At 38.4% G+C, this 22,416-nt stretch overlaps 1 protein-coding gene across 2 annotated transcripts in view; it reads left to right on the top strand.

Annotated features, from left to right (window-relative positions):
* The window catches only part of LOC149222993 (squalene monooxygenase SE1-like), a 187,587-nt gene that overhangs the window by 81,278 nt on the left and 83,893 nt on the right, over positions 1 to 22,416 (top strand). Inside the window, exon 4 of one of the 2 annotated variants that reach the window (XM_089385704.1) lies at positions 6,971 to 7,054. The exons of the other annotated variant lie outside the window; for it this stretch is intronic. Coding sequence (XP_089241830.1) covers positions 6,971 to 7,054 — 84 coding nt within the window. The remainder of the gene's footprint in view (positions 1 to 6,970; positions 7,055 to 22,416) is intronic. 2 annotated transcript variants of the gene reach the window in all.

The following is a 22,416-nucleotide window of genomic DNA, read 5'->3' as shown; positions in this document are numbered from 1 at the left end:
GGGGAAAAAACGAGAGAATTATGGATTCATCAGGAGGAAACCAGGAGAAGTAACTTTGCAGTGGAAGAGTCTTGAGTGATCTGAGTTCTGGGCACGAAGGGACAGAGAGCCTCTGTGGAGAGCTTCTCTGGATTGAGCAACCAGGTTGTTCTGTCTGGTAGGGTGGTATTGGCCATCCCGAAATTGAATCAAATCAGTCAGCAGTTCAGGATTTCCAGTTCAGCAGCGGAATCGGAAGTCAGCCAGCAGCTCAGGTAGGTGCAGATTACGATTTTATGCATTACTGTTTTCAAACTTCATCTGAGTGTTTATCTGGTTACTGTAAATTAGAAATTAGGTCACTACACATGGTATCAGAGCGCAGTTTTAAACTCTGCGGCACCTTATTGGCCTACACCTGAAAAAAAAAAAAACACGCTCCTGAAATCTCAAATCCTTGCAATTTCTCATCACGGTCCTCACAAACCCGTATATGCTTAAGGATTCGTAGTCTTGGTCGTAAACACTCCACTCCGACTCTTCATTTCTGGAAAATTCTCTTTGAGACCTGGCACGTTTGGGTGGTTTTGCGGAATATGCATCTGAAACAGAGTCAGAACGGTCCACGTTTCTGACAGATATGTGACGCTGCTGTTGTTTTCCTTCGTTTGCTGGCAAATTTCTGCGATGCAGTATTCTTTTTTTCTTTTTTCGAACGGATCTTTTACATACAGATGCCCTTTTCTTCTGTATTCGGCTTCCGAGCGACTGATCCCTTGGATTGTGTTACTCGTTTTGTCTTCTGTCGGGATTTCCGCACCAGCGGTTTCCTCGTCTGTGGTGGAACTCAAATCCGGTTCAAAATCTTCAGAATCTGTTGCGAGTTTATTTCTGGCACAAAAATCAAATTTACTTATTTAAAGAAAACGAGAAAAAACTAGAAAATCCTTCCTCGCAAAAGTTGATTCATTCGAAGGTGTACCAAAACGTCGGGCGGTGGAACCTCCTGGAAAATGGCTCTAAATACAAAATAGGGCACATATATATACACATACATGACCAAAAGTTGTTTTAAATTTTAAAAGATTGGTTGATTGTGACGAATCTTAAATTTCTTGTTTCCCTCTTCATATACATGCTCATAAAATGCATGGATCAAAGCGTCGCGTGGTCGAACCTCCTGCAAGAAGAAAATCACTTTGAATACACCTGAGTGCACATGTACATATACAAATGAACGGCCAGAATGTTTTGAAAATTTTAAATGTTCTTTATAAATTGTCACAAAATCGTAAATTTTACGTTTTATATCCACATACATCCTCAGAAAATATGCATGTATCACCTGCAAGATGAAAGTCGCATTAATTATCTCTTATGGCACATTTACATACAGAAATACAAATCGAAAATGTGGCTAAAATTTCAAGTGTTTTGTTGATGTACATGCTCATCAAAACATACGTGGTCTACCCACCTGCATGAAAAAAAAAAAAAAAAAATATCTTAAATATCCCTTAGGGCACATTTACATACACAAATACACGTGCAATTTGGTGTTTGGATATAAGATACTGAACTTTCCGCGATCACAGACTGCTAATATCGTGTTGTGCCTGGCGGACTTATCGCTATGAAGTTGAGATTTATTGATCACCAGGTTCTGGAATGTGTGATGAAAACAGTATCCAGTAGGACCAATGACTACTGCAAGAGTGCCTCAGTCACTAACGAGGGTAGAATTTAAGACGTGCTTCTGGCGAATCCTCTGCTTTGATGTCAGCCCACATCCTAGAGTCCATCCGATGAATACTCAATCGTACTGTGAGAAATTCCACTGAATATACAATGTAAAGAGTACTGTGCACGTGATTTTGCATATATTGCTCTGCTCCTCCATTCATTGCTGCATCCCCTATCTGGTATTTATTTTCAGAATCTCATACCACACTACCCTTGTGAATTGACAGTGTACTAACAATTGATCGATTGATTCCTCATTATTTTTACAGAGCACACTTCAACTCTGAATCTAGCTATGTGAATCCATCTTTTTTTTATAGTATATGGTATATCCGATCTTGCCTGCCCATGCATATCTGTGAAAAAAAAAAAATTGAATTTACTTTGTGTTCATCCGCTGCCGCGTAACATTATTTTGCAATACGGCAATATACAGAGTATATTGGCTTTAAAATAACCGTGAGGCGATTTCTATGTTCTTAATCCTTTGTTGTTTCACTTAAATTAATTAATTATTTATTTATTTAGATTTTACTGTAAATACTGATTTTATTTTTGCATAGGTCTTTTAAAGACATTAAATCCGTGGGGTATTTCGGGATGGGGTGCAAGAACATTACACCCTACATCATGTCTGTAGCGTTTACCTTATCTTGATTTTTGAAATATTATTTCTATCTGCACTATTTCCGTTTTCTTTTCTACTTTTGGATGCAAATGTTCCGTTGACTAGTTTTAATCTGTATGTAATTTACCTTTTTACTTTATGGTTTCTCTCACCTGTGAATGCTAGTGTCAATTTTTTTAGCATTTTCTTCAGAAAGCTCATTTGCATTGTACAAAAGTGAGAAATATGTTCGATAGGTGGTTTTGCTGTAAATGTTGAAACTGTACTGACAGTATCTACCGATTAAGGTAAATATCAGCTATAGGGAAGAATGCCAATAGTGAGGAGCTTTTATCGAGATGATCATCTACTGTGCACCAAATAACTGGGATGGTAGGCTGACACATCATTATTAATTTAGAATGAACTAATTCTCAATGTACAATAACAAATGGAGAATGACATTCTTCTACCACTGCCTTCTTAAAATATAGAATTCGGTATTATATATCTGCAATTCTTATTAAAAAAAAAAAAAAAAAAAAAAAAAAAAATCAGATTGCTTGAAAATATATATACCCATTACCATAGTCTTGGGCCCTTCTTGAGTTTTGTAGCATGAGCAGACCTCTCATCTTTAGCATATTCAGTTGATAATGTTCTTTTTTCTTTTTCTCCGATGGTACTCAGCTCAGATAGCATAGATAAGAAATCGACTGAAAACATTATTTATGCCTTTCTTATATTGATTTTCAAAGTAAAAACCTTGTAGTTTACTTTCCTACTTCACTAAAATTCCACTGTGAAAATAAATAAAGTCTCATGCCCTTTTTGAGGTGCTGTCCCAATAAATATGGAGGGTCAACATTTCCTAATCATAGATGCATAATAACTTTTCCTTGTCAGTCACAATAGGCTGCTGAATTGCATGACCACTATATTCATGCCAGTTCCCAAAGCATCGTATTTCACTTCAAAAGTCTGAGAAATATGGCTGGGCCTTTTTCATTTGTCAGAAGGTACCCCTGCAGCCTCCATCCATTTAAATTAATCCTTATTGGTAAGATATGTGAGGTGTGCCATGATGCTTCCAAAAACAAAACTTCCTATATAAATTGCATATTAAAATTCTCTCAACTGAGTCACATTCTTAGGAGTTGACCAGTCAAGTAAGAAGTAAAATTCAAGAAATAAAGAGTGAAGCAGAAGCAGATGACAGAAAATTGTCAGGGTTCAGGTTCCTCGCTCACAATCTGATTAGAAGCAATTTATCAGGCTTCAGGTTTCCTGTGTCCCTTGCCAGAGTGATGTTGGGATAAATGGGAATACAGAGAGAGAATCACTTGTAGACAAACTTAAGTTACTAATGAAATCATTTAGTTTCACCTTCTGTTAAAAGTATTCGACAGATCTTGAGTGTTACAGTTCGCCATGTAGAGTGAGCTTTTCTTTTATCATAGTAATTCCTCGGATTTCCTTTATTTACCTAATTCAGTTCGACAAACTTTTGAATAATGAATTACAAAAAAAGAAATAACTGATACAATTATATATATGCTCTAATCCATTAAGGGTACAAACACTAATGGAATAACCCTTTGGTACGTGACACTTGAATAAATTGGGTTACATTTTCTTGATGACAAATATAATTCATCTTATAGTACGTCAATAGATGGTCATAAAATATTCGTAGTTACAACTTGCATGCATCTAGATGGTACTATGAAATGGGTCTTGGGTTGAATGACATTTAGCTCAGTGTATATATACATCAACCTATTCAAATGGGATTGGATCCTTGGTTTTCTCAGGTTTTTAGTTCAACAAATTTCTATAAAAAGGATGTGATTTTGGGAGCTCCTTGCCATTAAAGAGTAAGACATGGTAGAATTTGCATTTTCTGCTTTCAAGGGTAAATTAAAATTGTTATCATTTTTAGGATGTCTAGCTACTTTACCCATTTCTTACGAGCTTCATTGAGATTATCATCAACTCTTTTTGAGAAATGAAATGAAATTATATCATTGCCACAAATGACCGAAATAAGTCAATGGGAATTGGACGAACAATGGTTGCCAGCAAACAAAAAGGAGTGCCTAGAGCATATCCTAATCAGTTTCTCAGAATCAGATGACAACCTAGACATGCATTTCATTTCTAGGGTCATTCACTTAATAGCAAAAATGGTTAAAATATTAAAAAAAAAAAAAAAAAATAAAAAAAAAAAATTGTTTTCTGCTGCATAGGAATTAATGAATTATTAAACACAATAGAAGCTTGGATACAACGAAAGCTTTTCTTGGAAGTTTGATTTGTTGTAGTTAAAGTAGATAACGAATGTTTTTACCTGTTTTAGTAGTTGAAGAAGAATTATTCTCATTATCACAGCCATACCATGCTACTCTTTCTATCTTTAATAGGCTATGTGATTTGGATCATTGGTTGAGTCCAGGGGATTATCACGGTTCTTAACAAGAATTCAGTGATGAGTGAGTGTGTTTGTCTACTGTGTATTAGATTGTTTCTTAGACTTAGTAGAGTTTTTCCCAGAAACCGGTAGTTTATCCGCAGTGTCTGCTACCTATAATATTTATTTAAGCTTTGAATTACAGATTGGTTTGCCTCCAAATTCATTACCTTGAGAATATAGTCAGTCTGAAGGCTGCTCTTCACACCTTCCATTACTGTTGCCCGCAAGAAGCAAGCAACTAAGTGGCCATTTTGGCCTGTTTCTATAAATATAAAAACAATAGTAATTTATTGCAATGGGCACTTTTGTAACCATAAGGAAATCATCAAGACCTTGCTATTGCATCAATTCCTTTAATTAGGAATCGAGAAAAGGCAGCATTATCAGTTTAAAATAGTGCAAAGATTTGGAAAGAGGTCAACCACTTTCTTGGATTAATTGCTCCATCATCATGAAATTTGCAACATCTGTGCAATCTTTAGAAGTGTCTAGTAAAAAGTTTAAATCCATACTTGTTATCATCAATACTGCTTCAATAAATTCCTCAAAACTAAGTTCCATACTGAAATTTATGAAGGTTCTACAATAACGATTAAACTCCGCAAGCCAGTATTTTCCAGGACCTTTAAAACTAGATATTTCTTCAACCACCAAATGAAATGGTCCAAATTTCTCATAGATTATTCTTGCTTATGCTCTCTTATAAAAAAAAAATAAAATCTTTTAATCACCTTATATGGATACCAGTCGAATTTTATGCCAAATTTAGTTGACTTGTGTGTTCTTAACCTTCTTTGGGGCCCAGTCTACACACTAAACTTTCCCAGATAATATCTACGCAAGTTTTCTGCCAAATATTGTGAAATTTGAACTTATGATAGTACAAAATTTTCTATGAATCCAATTGCAGTCAATTTGCATCAACCATTAAAGTGTTATGTGCAATCTATAAAAGCTACTTTTCAAAGCATCCTTCAGAGAACAAAATTGTACTAATTGTATGCTTTGACGGGGTCATTCTTAAACAAAACTGGTTCTAACAATCATAATCACCTTTTATCCTAATTTATTTTCTTCGTTTAACCCCAATCTACATTTTATACTACTGAACTGTATCTCTTCTAGATTTTAATCGTGACATGTCTATGGTAAATTTCCCGACTAAAGGTCAACTGCTATGGAACCAGGTGAGATATCATGATATTGACTATATTCTTGCGATATTGGCAACATTGGCATTGACAATCTCGGAGCGTCTGAAAATATATATATATATATAAATAAATTTTGCTCCCAATTGACGTGGATATGAATGAGGTTTTAAAATGCTCTTTGATATCAGAAACATATTCTATGTATGTTGTGCCTCAGCTAGCAAAATTTTTATCATGGCTGAGCTTCTAGATGATGCCAAAGCTTATTAGTATTTCCTAGTATTTGGACCTCTATATTTCCGAGTCAATGTGCACCTTACTAATTATGTGGTGCTCTTTATCTATCTACCTACCTATATTTCTGTACAACTGTAGAACCCTAGCTTTCCTCTCGTGGTCCCACACTCAACTGCTAAGGAATTGACTGGAAAGAAATTTTAAACATGTCAAATTCTTATTAACGAAACAAGCATTATCACATATATTGTTCAGTTTGTCAAGACTTACAACATGTTATAATAAGAAAATGTCACTTCCGTCTGTCAAGACCTACAGAATCTGTAGATTCTGTTAATTGGAGTGCAATATAAAAACAGTTTATCGTTTATGTGAACTACTTAAAATTAAGGATGTCCACCTGCAAACTGTTGTAGAACCCATCGAGTATATTGGTTCTCATAAATTCTATCTTTTAGAGATACAGCTTAAGTGAGATATTTCATTTTAACAGGTAGCTCTTACTATAGGTTCGACAAGTTGCAAAATGAATACCAAGCAAAAATTGTGAAGTGCTCACGTAGTGAGTCAATTACTTGATATGATTCCATATTGTTCTATCTTTTCCATCTATTTACGGGCCTAGAAGTTGCAAAGTGAACACTAACAGAAATCTTCTATTTTGTGAAGTACTTGCATATTATGTCAATTACTTGATCTCCGATTATTATTAGAAAGTATTGGTTATTGTTACATGTCTTGGAAATTTATGTCTTGCATTGCAACATCTCTACAAAGAACATGGAAACCTCTGAATCAAATCAGTCAGCAGTTTAGGATTTCCAGTTCAGCAGCGGAATCGGAAGTCAGCCTGCAGCTCAGGTAGGTGCAGATTACGATTTTATGCATTACTGTTTTCAAACTTCATCTGAGTGTTTATCTGGTTACTATAAATTAGAAATTAGGTCACTACACTTTTGGCTCTAGTTAATGACAAAATTTGTTTTTTATGTATGTCTTTTCTTGTAATTACATGATCCTTTCTGCATATATTTGAGGTAGTGTAGGGCATTGGGAAAGGCTCGGCTGAGTATCAATCTTCCTGATGTCCCTAATGCAATGTTATTTTCTACCTTGAGTAATTAATTGAACAATGTGTTTGATCAAATTACCTAGAAATTATTAAATTATTGCTTCTATGCTATACTTGAATGTTTGTGTTCATTATAGAGGTTCTTCTATATGTTTTTGCTCTTGTTAGATGATTAGGTATTCAGGGAGGATACTTGATTATCTAATTTCTGTTCTATTCCTCTATCAAAACCTTTCAAGCTATGTTATTCTGTCATAGTTGAACGCTAACGCTTTGATAAAGCCTCAGGGCTTTATTTGTTAAGTAGGGATTGGAAACCTAAAGCAACCAGCCTATACAACAATGCTTAGATCTGGCCATTGTGCTTCATATTTTGTTGTTCAGTGATGGTGAACAACATTAAAGCCTCGTAACACTTGAGGGAGCCCCCTCTGTTTTGAGGGTCAACTTGAACCTAAAGTTGGTTGAGTTTGTTTCTCCGCGCAATTTCGCAGCCAAGAACTACCTTCAAGAAACATATACAAGTTTACAACATTTCGCGTCATTGCCGGGGAACAGAGTAACGAAGATATTTTTCCTTGGGAGAATGATGCTTGATTAGATCTATTCTTTGCTAGTGAACAAGGATTAAATAATTGATACTGGTTGCATTTCTTTCACTTGGCGGCTCCACTTTGTCTATATGGTGATTCCATTGGTTTGATATGTCAGTTGTATTCACTAATGTGTTCGCTCAAGATCTTATATTAATTGCTTTCAACAGTACATATTCTTCCTCTTGGCGGTGATAAAAAGTCTTAGACATCAATAGAGGATGCACTCGTCAGAATTTGGTTGTAAGTATTAGTTGCTCATGTAATTTAATGTTCATATTGTATATACTTTTTGTGTTATCAACTGCATGCAAGGTGATCTATCAGTTAACCCAATCCTCAATTGGTTACACTGGAAGTATGACTACTCCTAACAGTGCAGAGTTCCAGTCCAGTAAAATAGGTGTGTGTGCAGTAGATCAGTTGATTTCGGTGTGTAGTTTATAGAGTTTCAATTTATAGTGTGTTTGAATAAAATCATTTTGAGCAGTTGGTGTGCAAATAGATCAATTGGTCTTTAGCAGTTTTTAGTTTTGGGTTTGATAGGAATATGAAGATTTAGAGTTGAATAGTTTGGAAAATTTTATTGGTGACTCCGTGGCTGGAGGAATCCATACCATGGTTTCAAAATATCACTTTCATTTGTTCCTTTGATCGTTTCAAAATTTTCACCATTCAATTTTTTTTTAAAATATACTTCGCTATCCAAATCCTAAACCTGGTAGAAAAAAATTGGAATACCATCTCAAGTTTTCAAGTTGATAAGGATAGCCTTCTACATCATTAGAAATTTTTTCGTACATGTTTTCATGCTCAGCTGACACTCATTATTGCTATGAATTATAGAGCTTGAACTATAGAGCTTGAATTCCAACAACGAGAGGAACTACATTCATTTTAAAAGCACAAAGGGAAATCACTAAGCTCGAAAAGGGACTTAGTATTTAGAATATGCAGATTTTGAGCTGAAATTTCATGAATTTGATGGATCAGTGTGGGACAATCATGAACCAGTTTAACACGGAGGGCAACAAATTAGAAATTTTTATTAATATGCAAAATCCTCATGTGACAGTGTTAATTTTAGGTATGTTCTATGCTTAGCGCAATTTACTTCATTTTTTTTTCATATTAGCCCAATGACAATCATCAGATTAGCAATCACATCAGCATGATAGTAAAGTGCAGATAGAACATAAACATAAATCACAGAAAACAAGCCAAGACAAGAGGGCACAAGATGTGGCGCCAGCCAGGGACAAACACCAATGTGGGGAAACCCTTGCTCAATTATTCTTATATTCTTCAATAGTTCAGCAGAGAGAGATAGTACATATACATCAGAAGTCAACACTTTGAATTGCCAAGATAGAAGATCAGACATCAAAGATCTTCTCTATGAAAGATGACACAAGAGGTTGTAGATCTGATGACAAGGATTGCAGATCTGAACTCAGGTGAAGGCATACTACTTCAACTGATTCTCTAAGGTGATTCCATCTCCATGCTGCATCCAACACTATGCTGCATCCATCTTGCATCCAACCATGTTGCATCCATCACTTTGACAATAGCTCTGTCAACCTCATATTGCAACAGCATCATACAACCCTCTAATAGCTTGAGATCTCATCAATATTATATACTGTAGCTCCATACATAATGCTAATGATATGAGTCCTCAAATATCCGTGCGAAATTGGCTGTGATGTTATGGCCTGCAGCCTAACACACAATCTACAGGCAACATATTCATTTTACTTGCCCCTTCACACAGTGACCCAATTAGACTTTATGCAACAACCCTATTGGATACTTCTGCCCAGCATATCATACCCAAACAAATGGCCATGGTGTCACCTATAGTAATGTGGCATAATCCCAGCAGCTAGGTCACTGTGTAAGGCTACCTGTGACCATCCTCCTGTAGCTATGGACAGTCACCTTTAACTGCAGATGGGGTCACCTCATGATCTGCGGTTTAGGACAGCAGAGAGGAGCCTCTTCTTAGGTCTCCTTTACTACGGTTAGGACAGGGACTAGAGCTCCCTTTAGCTGCGGATTAAAGCCTTATTGATTGCATCCTAGGGCACATTTAAATGCTGCGGTTTGGAGTCTCCTTTAATTGCCTATAGAACCCTCCTTGACTGTAGCTAAGATGTGCTAGTTCTCCTTGCTTGAACAACACCTAAATTACATCCTTTAGAACTGTGTATGAGTCTCTTTCTTACTGCGGATTAGGAGTTCATTCAGGTTCCCTTTGATAGTGTGTAGCTGTGTATAGAGGACAACGGCTAGGGTTTTTATGGAGCTTCCTTTAGCTGCGTATAGAGGCTCCCTTTGATAGTGGATGGAAGCCTCCATCATGACTGCATTAAGTGCCTCCTCTTGTTGCATACACACTCCTAATGACTGTGGTCTAGGACAACATATTAGGGCATCATTTAGTAGTGGTTAGGGCTTCTCCATACCAGCGTTAAGGCCTCTTCTTGGACTGCGTAGGAGAGCCTCCTTTAGGGTAGTGTAGGTGCGTCTTCTTCAACGTGATACTCATGCTCCATGACTGTAATTTAGGGCAGCGTATAGATCTCTTCAAACAACGTCTAGAGCTAGGGCAACCCTCTAGGGTAGCGTATTCCCTTTAGATCTTTCCTAGCACCAAAACCCAAAGACAAGTGGAGAGAGATCACAAGATATGATTGTGTGAAATGTCTTGAAGACCTCTTCTATTTATGGTGAAACATTGAGGACAAGTGGGGGTAGTTTGGATGTTGGCCGTCCTTGACGAATTGTCACATAACACAAATAAATTCATATCTCCATGAATACATGTTAGAATTGGATGATCTTTAGATCAATCCTACAATTCTCGATGAGAGGAATCCAAGAAAAATATCAGCTACCATAAATAAGTAGACCCACATGGAGTTTGGCCCTAGTTTCCAATTTTAACACTTCCTCTCAACTAGGGAGAACTGCATCTGCTAATCCATCTTCCAGTCCGTACTATCTCTGCCATCAACACAATGCCCTGCACTACTCTGCTGAACTATGAAGAAGAAGAAGTGGTCGAGAATGTATCATACGATCCTCTACTAACCCGAAGTTAGTCCCATATAAAGAGAGTGTTTCATACCACTCTTACTGATCCGAAATTAGTTCCAAATAAAGAGAGTATCTCATACCACCCTTACTGATCCGAAATAAGTTCCAAATAAAGAGAGTGTCTCATACCACTCTTACTGATCCGAAATCAGTTCCAAATAAAGAGTGTCTCATACCACTCTTATTGATCCGAAATCAGTTCCAAATAAAGAGAGTGTCTCATAGCACTCTTACCGACCCGAAGTCAGTTCCAAAAGAGAGAGTTATATCACTCTTACTGACCCGAAGTCAGTTCCAAAAGAGAGAGTTATATCACTCTTACTAACCCGAAGTCAGTTCCAATTGATTCCAAATCAATATCATCCTAGCCTAGGGAGTACGGTAGTAACACGATGCGTCCATCGGTACTACTATGGTCCCTATCCTCATTTCCCTATGCATTGGCCAGATGAGAGGTACTTCCCATGAGTCCTAGACTGCATGGGTAGGATGTCTCAGGCTGCAGGAGAAAGATGAACCACTCATCTTGCCTACATGTCGCCATGGGGTATCCCAGGGGAAGGATGAACCACTCACCCTGTACACAACAAATCACTAGGGGAAGGTTGAACCACTCACCCTATGATTGTATCTCGGCAAGAGTAGGGTGAATCACTCATCCTGCCTACATAGCAAACCACTAGGGGAAGGCTGAACCACTCACCCTATGGTTGCTCATCGCTCCAAGAAGAGTACTCCCAAGCCCATGGAGCTCCCAGAGCTCAATGTCCATATTATACTGGACCTTCAAGAGAGAGTCTCTCCACGACTCCTAGTCGTTCTCGGAAAGTCAAGAATTTGACCTTTCCCAGGGGCTCCATCTGAATATTGGCGACCTACACATCAGTCCTAGAGTGATGGAGCCTTGCTCCCCGCTGTACCATATCCCAGATAAAATGGTACCTGATGTTTGTATGCTTGGAGCGATCATAGAACATGGGATTCCTCAACAATCGAATCCCCCTCTGGTTGTCACAGAAGATCACGATGGTATCCAACACGTATCCAAACAACTCACATAAGAGCTTCCACAACTAGACAGCTTTACAGGAGGCCATACTCACAGCTATGTATATGGCTTCATCGGTGCTCAAAACAACCGACTTTTGCTTCCTACTCATCCAGGATATCGAAGCAGAACCAACACCCATAAGTGCTCTTGTGGTCCTTGACACTGCTTGTCCGATCAGCATTGGATGCGGCCTCACAACTCCAGCAGTGTATCTCAGCCCATGAGAGATTGTGTCTCGAAGATATCTCGAAGATTCTTGGCACCAATCCAATGAGGCTCAACCATATGATGGCTCAACATGCTGACTGCAAAACATATATCTCCACGCGAGTTCACCAAGAACATCAATGCTATTATGAGTTGATGGAACTCAGAGGCATTTCCCAAGTCAGTTCCGACAACGCTACCGCATAACTTCTTAAAGTTAAGCTCCATTGGGGTAGTCACGAGCTTGCAGTTCACCATTCCAAGTCTGGAATCCAACTCCCTCTTACTTTTGCAAATGAGAGGGTCTGCACCTGTCAGAAAGAGGTTGTCCTCATAAGGTATCAAAATGAGAGGTCTATCATCCACAACCTTAAAGCAATGGTTTGGATCGGCTTCACTCCTAGTGAATCTCAGCTTCATCAGATAGCTTGTTAATCCTTTCATACCAAGCCTTGGGTGCTTGCTTTAAATCATAGAGAGCTTTCTTCCACCTGCATACATGAGATTCCCAATCATGAATCTCAAACCCCTTGGTTTGTTCCACATTTGAGGTCTTGCTATTACATGAGGGGAATAGTCCCTTTGTAAGATTTCCTTCAGTACATCACGGACATGCACCTTAATACTCTTCCTTGAATTCAGGCATCCCTGTCACCATCTGTCTCACATCGGGTAGGGTCTTACAATGGGCAGACCTCCGGTGCCATAGAAGAGAAGTGTCACATCACATGGTCCCCAATGGACTTCTTGCAACTTGATACAAATTGCCAACCCTGAACCAAAAAGCATCTTGAAAATTCCTTTTTCAAACACGTACCTTTCCATCGATGAATGCCACGTTGAAACCTTTGACTTCCATTGCCGAAATGGACACCAGGTCCTTCTTGAGATCATGACTTCTTGTAAATGAATCATGTTACCCTCATTCAATTGAAGGGTAACCTTCCCTACATCCTTTATGGGATAGGGTAATCTTTATGGGATGGAATAGTCCCTTTGTAAGATTTCCTTCAGTACATCACAGACATGCACCTTAATACTCTTCCTTGAATTCAGGCATCCCTGTCACCATCTGTCTCACATTGGGTAGGGTCTTACAATGGGCAGACCTCCGGTGCCATAGAAGAGAAGTGTCACATCACATGGTCCCCAATGGACTTCTTGCAACTTGATACAAATTGCCAACCCTGAACCAAAAAGCATCTTGAAAATTCCTTTTTCAAACACGTACCTTTCCATCGATGAATGCCACGTTGAAACCTTTGACTTTCATTGCCGAAATGGACACCAAGTCCTTCTTGAGATCATGACTTCTTGTAAATGAATCATGTTACCCTCATTCAATTGAAGGGTAACCTTCCCTACATCCTTTATGGGATAGGGTAATCTTCATGATTGTCTCCTTCTCTATCAAATTAGAGAGAGCTTCCATGTATCCGGTGAAGTGCTTTGAAGGACCACTATCAATAAGCCAATTTCCCAAGGATTCCGGATGAGAGGTGGTGGAGAGGGCCGATATAAGATAATACTCCTTTTTCTTATCAGAAACAACATTTGATGCTTCATACTTGGAGTTCCTTGCTTTGCTTGAAGAGTCGGCCATTTCCTTGATGACCTGCATTCCTTTTTCCCTTAGCCATTTACCTATCATTCCTTTGATCATTGAAGATGCCCTTGGAATGATTGTTATTATCATCAAGTGATGTGTCCCTTCTATTCAGACACTCCTTCGCATAATGGCCAAACTCATTGCAAGCAAGGCATCTGCGTTTCTTTCCACCCTTAGTGTACTTGTTCTTTGTAGCATCTAGTGTATTTGATGGAGGCTCAGGGATTTTACCCTTCAAGTAATCCAGTACTTCTTGCTCTTCCAATGTCAGATTCAGAGACATCTTCCATCCATGATAGCCTTTTTACGGAGCTTGACTTCAGCCCGGAAGAGGTATGAGGAACCATTTGACCAACTGTCTTCGTTGATTTCTCTTTCGCTCTTGCTTGGGCTTTGTCCTCGCCTCAGCTCTGATATCATGTTAATTTTAGGTATGTTCTATGCTTAGCGCGATTTACTTCAATTTGTTTTCATATTAGCCCAATGACAATATTTAGATTAGCAATCACATCAGCATGATAGTAAAGTGCAGATAAAACATAAACATAAATCGCAGAAAACAAGCCAAGACAAGAGGACACAAGATGTGGCGCTAGCCAGGGACAAACCCCAATGTGGGGAAACCCTTGATCAATTCTTCTTATATTCTTCAATGGTTCAGCAGAGAGAGAGATAGTACATATACATCAGAAGTCAACACTTTGAATTGCCAAGATAGAAGATCAGACATCAAAGATCTTCTCTATGAAGATGACACAAGAGGTTGTAGATCTGATGACAAGGATTGCAGATCTGAACTCAGGTTAAGGCATATTGCTTCAACTGATTCTCCAAGGTGATTCCATCTGCATGCATAGTTTTAAAAACCGGCCACAAAAACCGGTTACCGGTCAAACCGGCCGGTTAGATAGCTGGCGGTCCGAACCGGCCTAATAAACCCGGTCAGCTCTGTCCTGTGCCCAAAATATGGCCCTAACCGGTCAAAACCGGCCGGTTTAGGACGGAACCGGCCGGTTTGTATCAAACCGGCCGGTTCCGTCCTAAACCGGCCGGTTTATGGACAGCCCACTGAAACATGACAAAAAACGCAGTTGTTTAGTGGTTTAGTGGTTTAGGGGTTATGATTTTCATGACTTTATCAATAGGAATGATACATGTTCTAGATACTTCATCTCTCAAACCTTACTACAATTTTCTAAGTTCTTAAAATATCACTGCAATTCGGGAAAATTGAAATACCATTGTAATTCAGACCTTTGTAATCCACTGAAATCTTCAGACCTTCTTTAGTATCATTATAGTTTTGGACCTCTATTAACCAAGGAAGATTTTGTACCTCTTAGGCCTACAATCTTCGGACTTCTATACGAAGTTACTGTGATTCTTGGGTTTCTGTAATACTCCGGACTTTGGATCTTTGTGATTCTTGGGTCTCTGAAATACACCAGACTTTGAACCTCTATGATTCTCGTGTCTCTGAAACACCTCAGACTTTGGACCTCTATGCAGACCTAGTTTAATTTAGGGGCAGACTTTTTGTCTGTCATTTGGTTCTCTTCTTTTGTATAAGCTTCTTGCTAGTCTTGTTATACTTGATCTCCAAATGATCAAGCTATAGATGAAATAGTGATATTTCCAGCTACCAAGGATACAAACCATAGCTTTGATACCATGTTGGAAAATGGTTAGGGCAACATATTAAACCTAACATTTTCCTTAGATGAAATTTACTTGTGATATTAGTATCTTCTTAGTGGTTTAGAGCCTCATTGCTTATGTATTTTGTCGATGATATGTATTGCACTCGGTGCCATTTTGATATATTCACCTTTACATGGTATATAAATGAGCAATCTTTGCATATTTTGTCTCTATTGGCTTGGAATCATGCTTTTAAATCTTAAAAATAGTTTTTTTCATTAAAAAATAATTATTTAATGTATTTTTCTAAAACCGGTTCGTTTAGACCAAACCAGTCCCGGTTAGACCGGTTCCGGTCGGTAAACCGGTTCATTAGGTGGACCGGTCCGGTCGCTGGTTCCGGTTTTAAAGACACTGTCTGCATGCTGCATCCAACCATGCTGCATCCATGCTGCATCCACCACTATGACAATAACTCTGTCAACCCCATATTGCAACAACATCATACAACCCCCTAATAGCTGGAGATCTCATCAGTGTTATATACAACAACTCCATACATAATGCTAATGATATGAGTCCTCAAATATCCATACGAAATTGACTGTGGTGTTATGGCCTGCGGCCTAACACAGTCTACAGGCAGCATATTCATTTTGCTTGTCCCTTCACACAGTGACCCAATCAGACTTTATGTAACCACCCTATTGGATACTTTTGCCCAGCATATCATACCCAAACAAATGGCCATGTTGTCACCTACAGTAATGAGGCATAATCCCGGTGGCTAGGTCACTGTGTAAGGCTGCTTGTGACCATCCTCCTGTAGCTATGGACAATCACCCTTAACTGCGGATGGGGTCACCTCTTGATCTGCGGTTTAGGACAGAAGATAGGAGCCTCTTCTTAGGCCTCCTTTACTACGGTTAGGACAGAGACTAGAGCTCCCTTTAGCTACGGATTAAAGCCTTATTGACTGCATCCTATGGCACATTTAAATGCTGCGGTTTGGAGCTTCCTTTCGCTAGTTCTCCTTGCTTGAACAACACCTAAATTACATCCTTTAGAACTGTGTATGAGTCTCTTTCTTACTGCGGATTAGGAGTTCATTCAGGTTCCCTTTGACTGTGTAGCTATGTGTAGAGGACAACGGCTAGGGATTTTATGGAGCTTCCTTTAGCTGCATATAGAGGCTCCCTTTGACAGTGAATGGAAGCCACCATCATGACTGCGTTAAGTGCCTCCTCTTGCTGCATACACACCCCTAATGACTGCGGTCTAGGACAACCTATTAGGGCATCATTTAGCAGTGGTTGGGGCTTCTCCATACCAGCGTTAAGTCCTCTTCTTGGACTGCGTAGGAGAGCCTCCTTTAGGGCAGCATAGGTGCCTCTTCTTCAACGTGATACTTATGCTCCATGACTGTAATTTAGGGCAGCGTATAGATCTCTTCAAACAACGTCTAGAGCTAGGGCAAACCCTCTAGGGCAACGTATCCCATTTAGATCTCTCCTACCACCAAAACCTACGAGAGATCACAAGAGATGATTGTGTGAAATGACTTGAAGACCTCTTCTATTTATGGTGAAACATTGAGGACAAGCGGGGGTAGTTTGGATGTTGGCCGACCTTGACGAATTGTCACATAACACAAATAAATTCATATCTCCATGTATACATGTCGGAATCGAATGATCTTTAGATCAATCCTACACCTCTCGACGAGAGGAATCCAAGAAAATATCAGCTGCCATAAATAGGTAGACACACATGGAGTTTGGCCCTAGTTGCCAATTTTAACAGACAGGTAGGTCAGATAAAGATGATGCTTGGTATCCCAGTGAAAACTGTGTTAGCATGTCTTTCCTTTGATTAAAGAGCATTCCTCATGTACAATACTCAAAGTAAATTTGCAGAATCAAATTTGTGTATGCCTAAAGGTTACAAAACATGTTATGGTTTTAGAACAGGTTATAGGCTTAAGTTTGTAGTTTGCACGTTTCAGATCACAGGTTGCAGGAATGACTCCATTACGCAACAGAAAGGAACAGGTCTACTAGTTCGCTGCATCCCACAGGGGAAGCAGTTGTCAGTTGGAGCCGATGTTGTAACATCTTTTGACCCCTTTAAAATGTGACAATTTTTTTTATAAATCTTGTAAAAATTTGGGGGTTTGAGCTAAAAAATTTAATTTCTTTTAACCATTTTTTTATACTCTCGAGCTTAATGGCAAAATTGGGTCAAAGTGTGATTTTTGGGCCATTTGGGCTTAGAACAAGTCTATGCATGGTCTCAGCCTCTTATGATTCATATTAGGAGATTATTAAAAATATTAGGTTTATGTCCCAATCTCCAAATTCAAGTCATGTTGCATATGCCACTGAAATCCACTATCCAGATTATTAAAAACCATTTTTTTATACTCTCGAGCTTAATGGCAAAATTGGGTCAAAGTGTGATTTTTGGGCCTTTTGGGCTTAGAACAAGTCTATGCATGGTCTCAGCCTCTTATGATTCATATTAGGAGATTATTAAAAATATTAGGTTTATGTCCCAATCTCCAAATTCAAGTCATGTTGCATATGCCACTGAAATCCACTATCCAGATTATTAAAAATATTAGGTATATGTCCCAATCTCCAAATTCAAGTCATGTTACATATGCCACTGAAATCCACTATCCACCAAGTCATCGATGTTCATCAAGCGACTAAGTCAGACTTAAATCGAGGCATCACTCAACATATCAAATAACAACACAAGGTGTTCATCAAGCGACTTAGTCAGACTTAAATCGAGGCATCACTCAACATATCAAATAACAACACAAGGCACTGAGTGGAGGAGCCACAAAGGGAATTATATGCTCAACACATCAAGTTATCCTAGGGGAACTCAAACATATAAAGCGCTTTATATCCTTTCTATTGCCGCATGTGGGATATATCCCATATTTGGGAAACAAAAGGAAAAGCACGAGAATAGCCAACTGGATGTTGAAATGTAGGAGCTCATATGTTAAGAAGAATCAACGATGATCATAACCATTGTGGAAGTTTAAGTACGTGAAGGTTAGTTTGTTAAATTTTTCTGCATGACAAAAGTTATTGCTTGTGGGAACATTTTGAGAAATTTTCAAAGGTTTGTTAAAACTCATGCATCGTTGTTACATTTGTAGTAACATGGGTCATATACACCGCTAAGGAAACACCAGAAAACATTATTAAAGTCCACCTGTCAAGGTATACGACCAATTGTCAAGACAAACACCAATTTAAGACGATTCCTAAGTTTCAGATGTTAAGACCATTACCATTGCCAAAAGTCATTATGTGCAAATGAGAATTTTGGAACATCGTTTTGTTGCAGATAGAATTGGTTTTGGAGTTTGGTTATTTCTCGTACATGATTACCTATTCCCCAGATGAGAAATTTGCAGTTCTTAGCGTTGAGACAATTATTTGTAAACTAAGTCAATGGATCAAGCAGCCATATTAATTTCCATTGAAGAAGCTCAATAGATGGTTCCTGAGGGCGATAATAAACATCTGGTAAAGCAGTGAACACACAGATAAAGTTCGGTGTCATACTCTCCAACACAAAAGAAGATCAATGGTGGTAATTTGATTGTGGAACCCCTTGGCTATTTGAGCTTTAACAAAGGGAGGGGGTATGCAATTAATTGTTTCTCCAAACCAGTGTTATCAGGAACAGACCGGACCAATTGGTTCAGACTGGCAGACTATTTTGTGGCAAAACCAGTTCAAACTAGTGACTTGAACCATTTTTGGTCGGTTTGGTACAGTAAAGCCACGTAAAATGCAACAAGTGGGGCCTGTTTTGCTTTTTTTCTTTTAAGTTTTGTCTTAGTTGGGCACTAGCCGAGTGTAGGTGCCCAATATTCAAGCATATGGCCCTACTATTGGTATGCAATTCAAGGTAATGTTAAAAAAGTAAAAGTGACATTCTCCATTATCTTTACTTTTACTTAAATTTCTAATATTGCCATGAAATGACTCAGGATGTTTGAGAGAGGGTTTGAACTCATTGGATTTCATATGGAGAAATTAGATTTTTAGATCTCACTCAAAATCCAGTAGACTTAACAATTTTTCAGGATTGGGGAGATTGCAATGTTTCCATTGGATTATATCATGTATGAGGGTATCAAACTAACATTTATTGTTGAACTCCTCTATCATGATCCTACTAAAAATGTACCCTTCACTCAAACAAAATCTTGAATTTACATTGTAAGCATTTTTTTATCTTATTTTAATGCTTAGAGGGTGATATTGATGATGAAGATCCCAACATAGGCAAATATTTTGATGATATGTAGGCATTTGTTGTAGCAAGATATTTTTTGGATGCTAGAGGCCATATAGGTCTTGTTTTTTGATGTATTTTCAGTTCAAAGATGGATTGCACTCGGTTTTATTTTGGTTATGTGCACTCTTATATGCTTTATAAATGAGAACGTTTGCTTATTTGTGTATAAATGGTTTGGATTAACATGGATGCACATGAATATATGTGGTTTTCATTAAAATTTAATTACAATATGTGTTTTTGGTTGGCCAGTTTTTTGGTCCGGTTTTTTTACCGGTTCCAGTCCGGTTCTAACTGGTTCCCAGTCTGGGAGGTTTAGATGACTGGTCCTTTTTAATAACATTGCTCCAAACAAATTTTGTTGACATGGCAGCATTTTGAAAATTGTGGACCCCCCTGCATCAAAACTGCTTACCACAGGTGCCCCCCACCCCCCGGCCCCGCAATCCACTTCTGGTTTCAGTGATAGTACATGGTTTTAATTTGCCAGAGAAGACGAGTGGCCCTAAGTTTAGTCTGTGGCTATTTCGTTGCTAGTTTCACAGCAGGTGTCTTTTTATGTGTAGAAAGCATGACTGGACAGTTTTGGTAAAGAGACAGGCTGAAGTGAAAAATACATGATTCGAAAGAAGGGTTGTAATTGTGTTTGATGCAAGAATTTGTGATGATTGAAGGGATTGGAATTTTATAGGGAGATTCTTAAGTCTGCAACAAGCAATGGGCTGGAAAAATTTAGGGATGAGATGACCATAGCCATAAGTGACACTAGCATGAGCAGAAAATTGATTGCATTGGTCTCTGAAGGAGGACATTGTAGATATATTCAACTCAACTACAACAAAAAATGCAAGTTGCTCAGGAAGTTCTTGATACACCTAGGAGATCACTGTCGTGACACAGTTTCTGATGATTTGCCATTATTGAGCGACATGATATTTCAAACAAAGAGTGGAGAAAATATTGGTCACCACTATCAGCTCATCCTGGCTTTGCTCACCACTCATACGAGCAGTGCATTTTCCACAACAAACGCTAATCTTCCATAGAATAAATACTATAGTTAACTGAAATTACAGGTTTCCAAACAGATGATATAGCTTTTAAAAATTGTTTGAAGAGGCTCTGTTGTGTTAAGAAAGGAAGCTATGGCTCTGTTAATGTGTATGTGAACACTTATTTTTGATGCTCTAGGAGGGCTGCTTTCAGGGCTTGAGAAAGGGCATTTCTACCTTAAGGATGAAGTTCTCAGCAAAGGAACCAGATTCTTCAGTGAAAGCTTCACTGAGTTCTGTGACCAATAGATGAGCCTGTTCATCTATGTGTTGAATTGGTCCAATACATGGCCAGAGCAATTACTACAAGAATTTTTCATTGCAGCAAAAAAAGAAAAAGTATAGATCGTTCATTTATTAGTATTTTTCTTTCACCCTCCTCTGCCTATGTTCAAAGTTGATAAACTCACAGATTTCAATTCAGTCTACAAGGAGGACATCCTACATGCTGGCATGAGGCAAATGAAACAGGTTCTTGTTCGAGTTAGAATTTGACTCAATCTGATTGGTTTCAGAATCTTGTGAAGGATTTTGAAGGGCACTCCTGAAGAACTTCGATGTGGTTTTAGTGTGAAAGCTGTTGAAATCCTGAGAATGGAAGGACAGGAATTCAGTAGCTTCAATATTCTGACAGATAAAGAAATGCGTGAAGGCCTTAAAGTATATTCTAACTGATCTAGCTTTCCACAATTGTACATAAAAGTCGAATTTATTGGAGGATCAGATATCATGCTAGAGATGCAGAAGAGAGTAGAACTTAAGGGAAGAAGGTCTGAACTTTGGGTATTTTGACATTTTGAGCGACAAGAAAGCATTACAGGGATGCATCCAACATTTACAGGCTTCAAATTCGAGAATATCAAGCACAATTGGCATCATTTCAAGTTCATCAAACAGGTGGTAATTAGATTCCCCAATCTTGGAACAGAGATGAATCAATTAGCAGTTAAAGGCTTGATGACGAATCCAGAAAATTTCAACATCACCAATTCCAGATTTTTAGACTTGGAATCAACAGTTAAAGGAGAATCGAAGGCAGAGCACCAATAGAAAGAGAATTAAATTGCAAATTTAAAGGCATTTTATCAGATAACAATATATCCCAGTTTTGGTGGCAGGGCATTTGGCAACTATAGCGTTCGAGGTTTAGCTCAAGAATAGGGGATCTTGTGGACACAAGTGGCAGAATTTCCCAGGCACAGAATCAACCGTCAAAGGTTCATTGCCTTGATTGTTGGACAGCTAGCAGATTTTAAGAGAACAGATTTAGATCTTCAGGAAGATGATCAACAAGTCAAAGGGCTAATTCCAGATTGAAAGCACATTTGTCATCAACAGCTCCAATATTTCAAAATTCTTTTGCAATTAATTATTTTTAGATTTAGTTTTATTTTTTATTTGATTTATTTCTAGAAAGCTAGTGATAACTTTGAATTGTAATAAACAAGGGTTGTTGGCCCTTGATGCCAAAACCCTGAGATTTTTTTTGAAGTATGCTATTACAGAGTTTTTAATCAAGGGCTTCTAGCTCCAGATAATGACAGAATTTGTTTCTTATGTA

This window comes from Pinus tabuliformis, chromosome Q (genome assembly GCF_031772625.1).
Source record: "Pinus tabuliformis cultivar Carrire ecotype Pingquan chromosome Q, CPIR1, whole genome shotgun sequence".
NCBI lineage: Eukaryota > Viridiplantae > Streptophyta > Pinopsida > Pinales > Pinaceae > Pinus > Pinus tabuliformis.
Note: the sequence above shows the minus strand (reverse complement) of the source record. Positions and strands in the feature narration are given on the sequence as shown.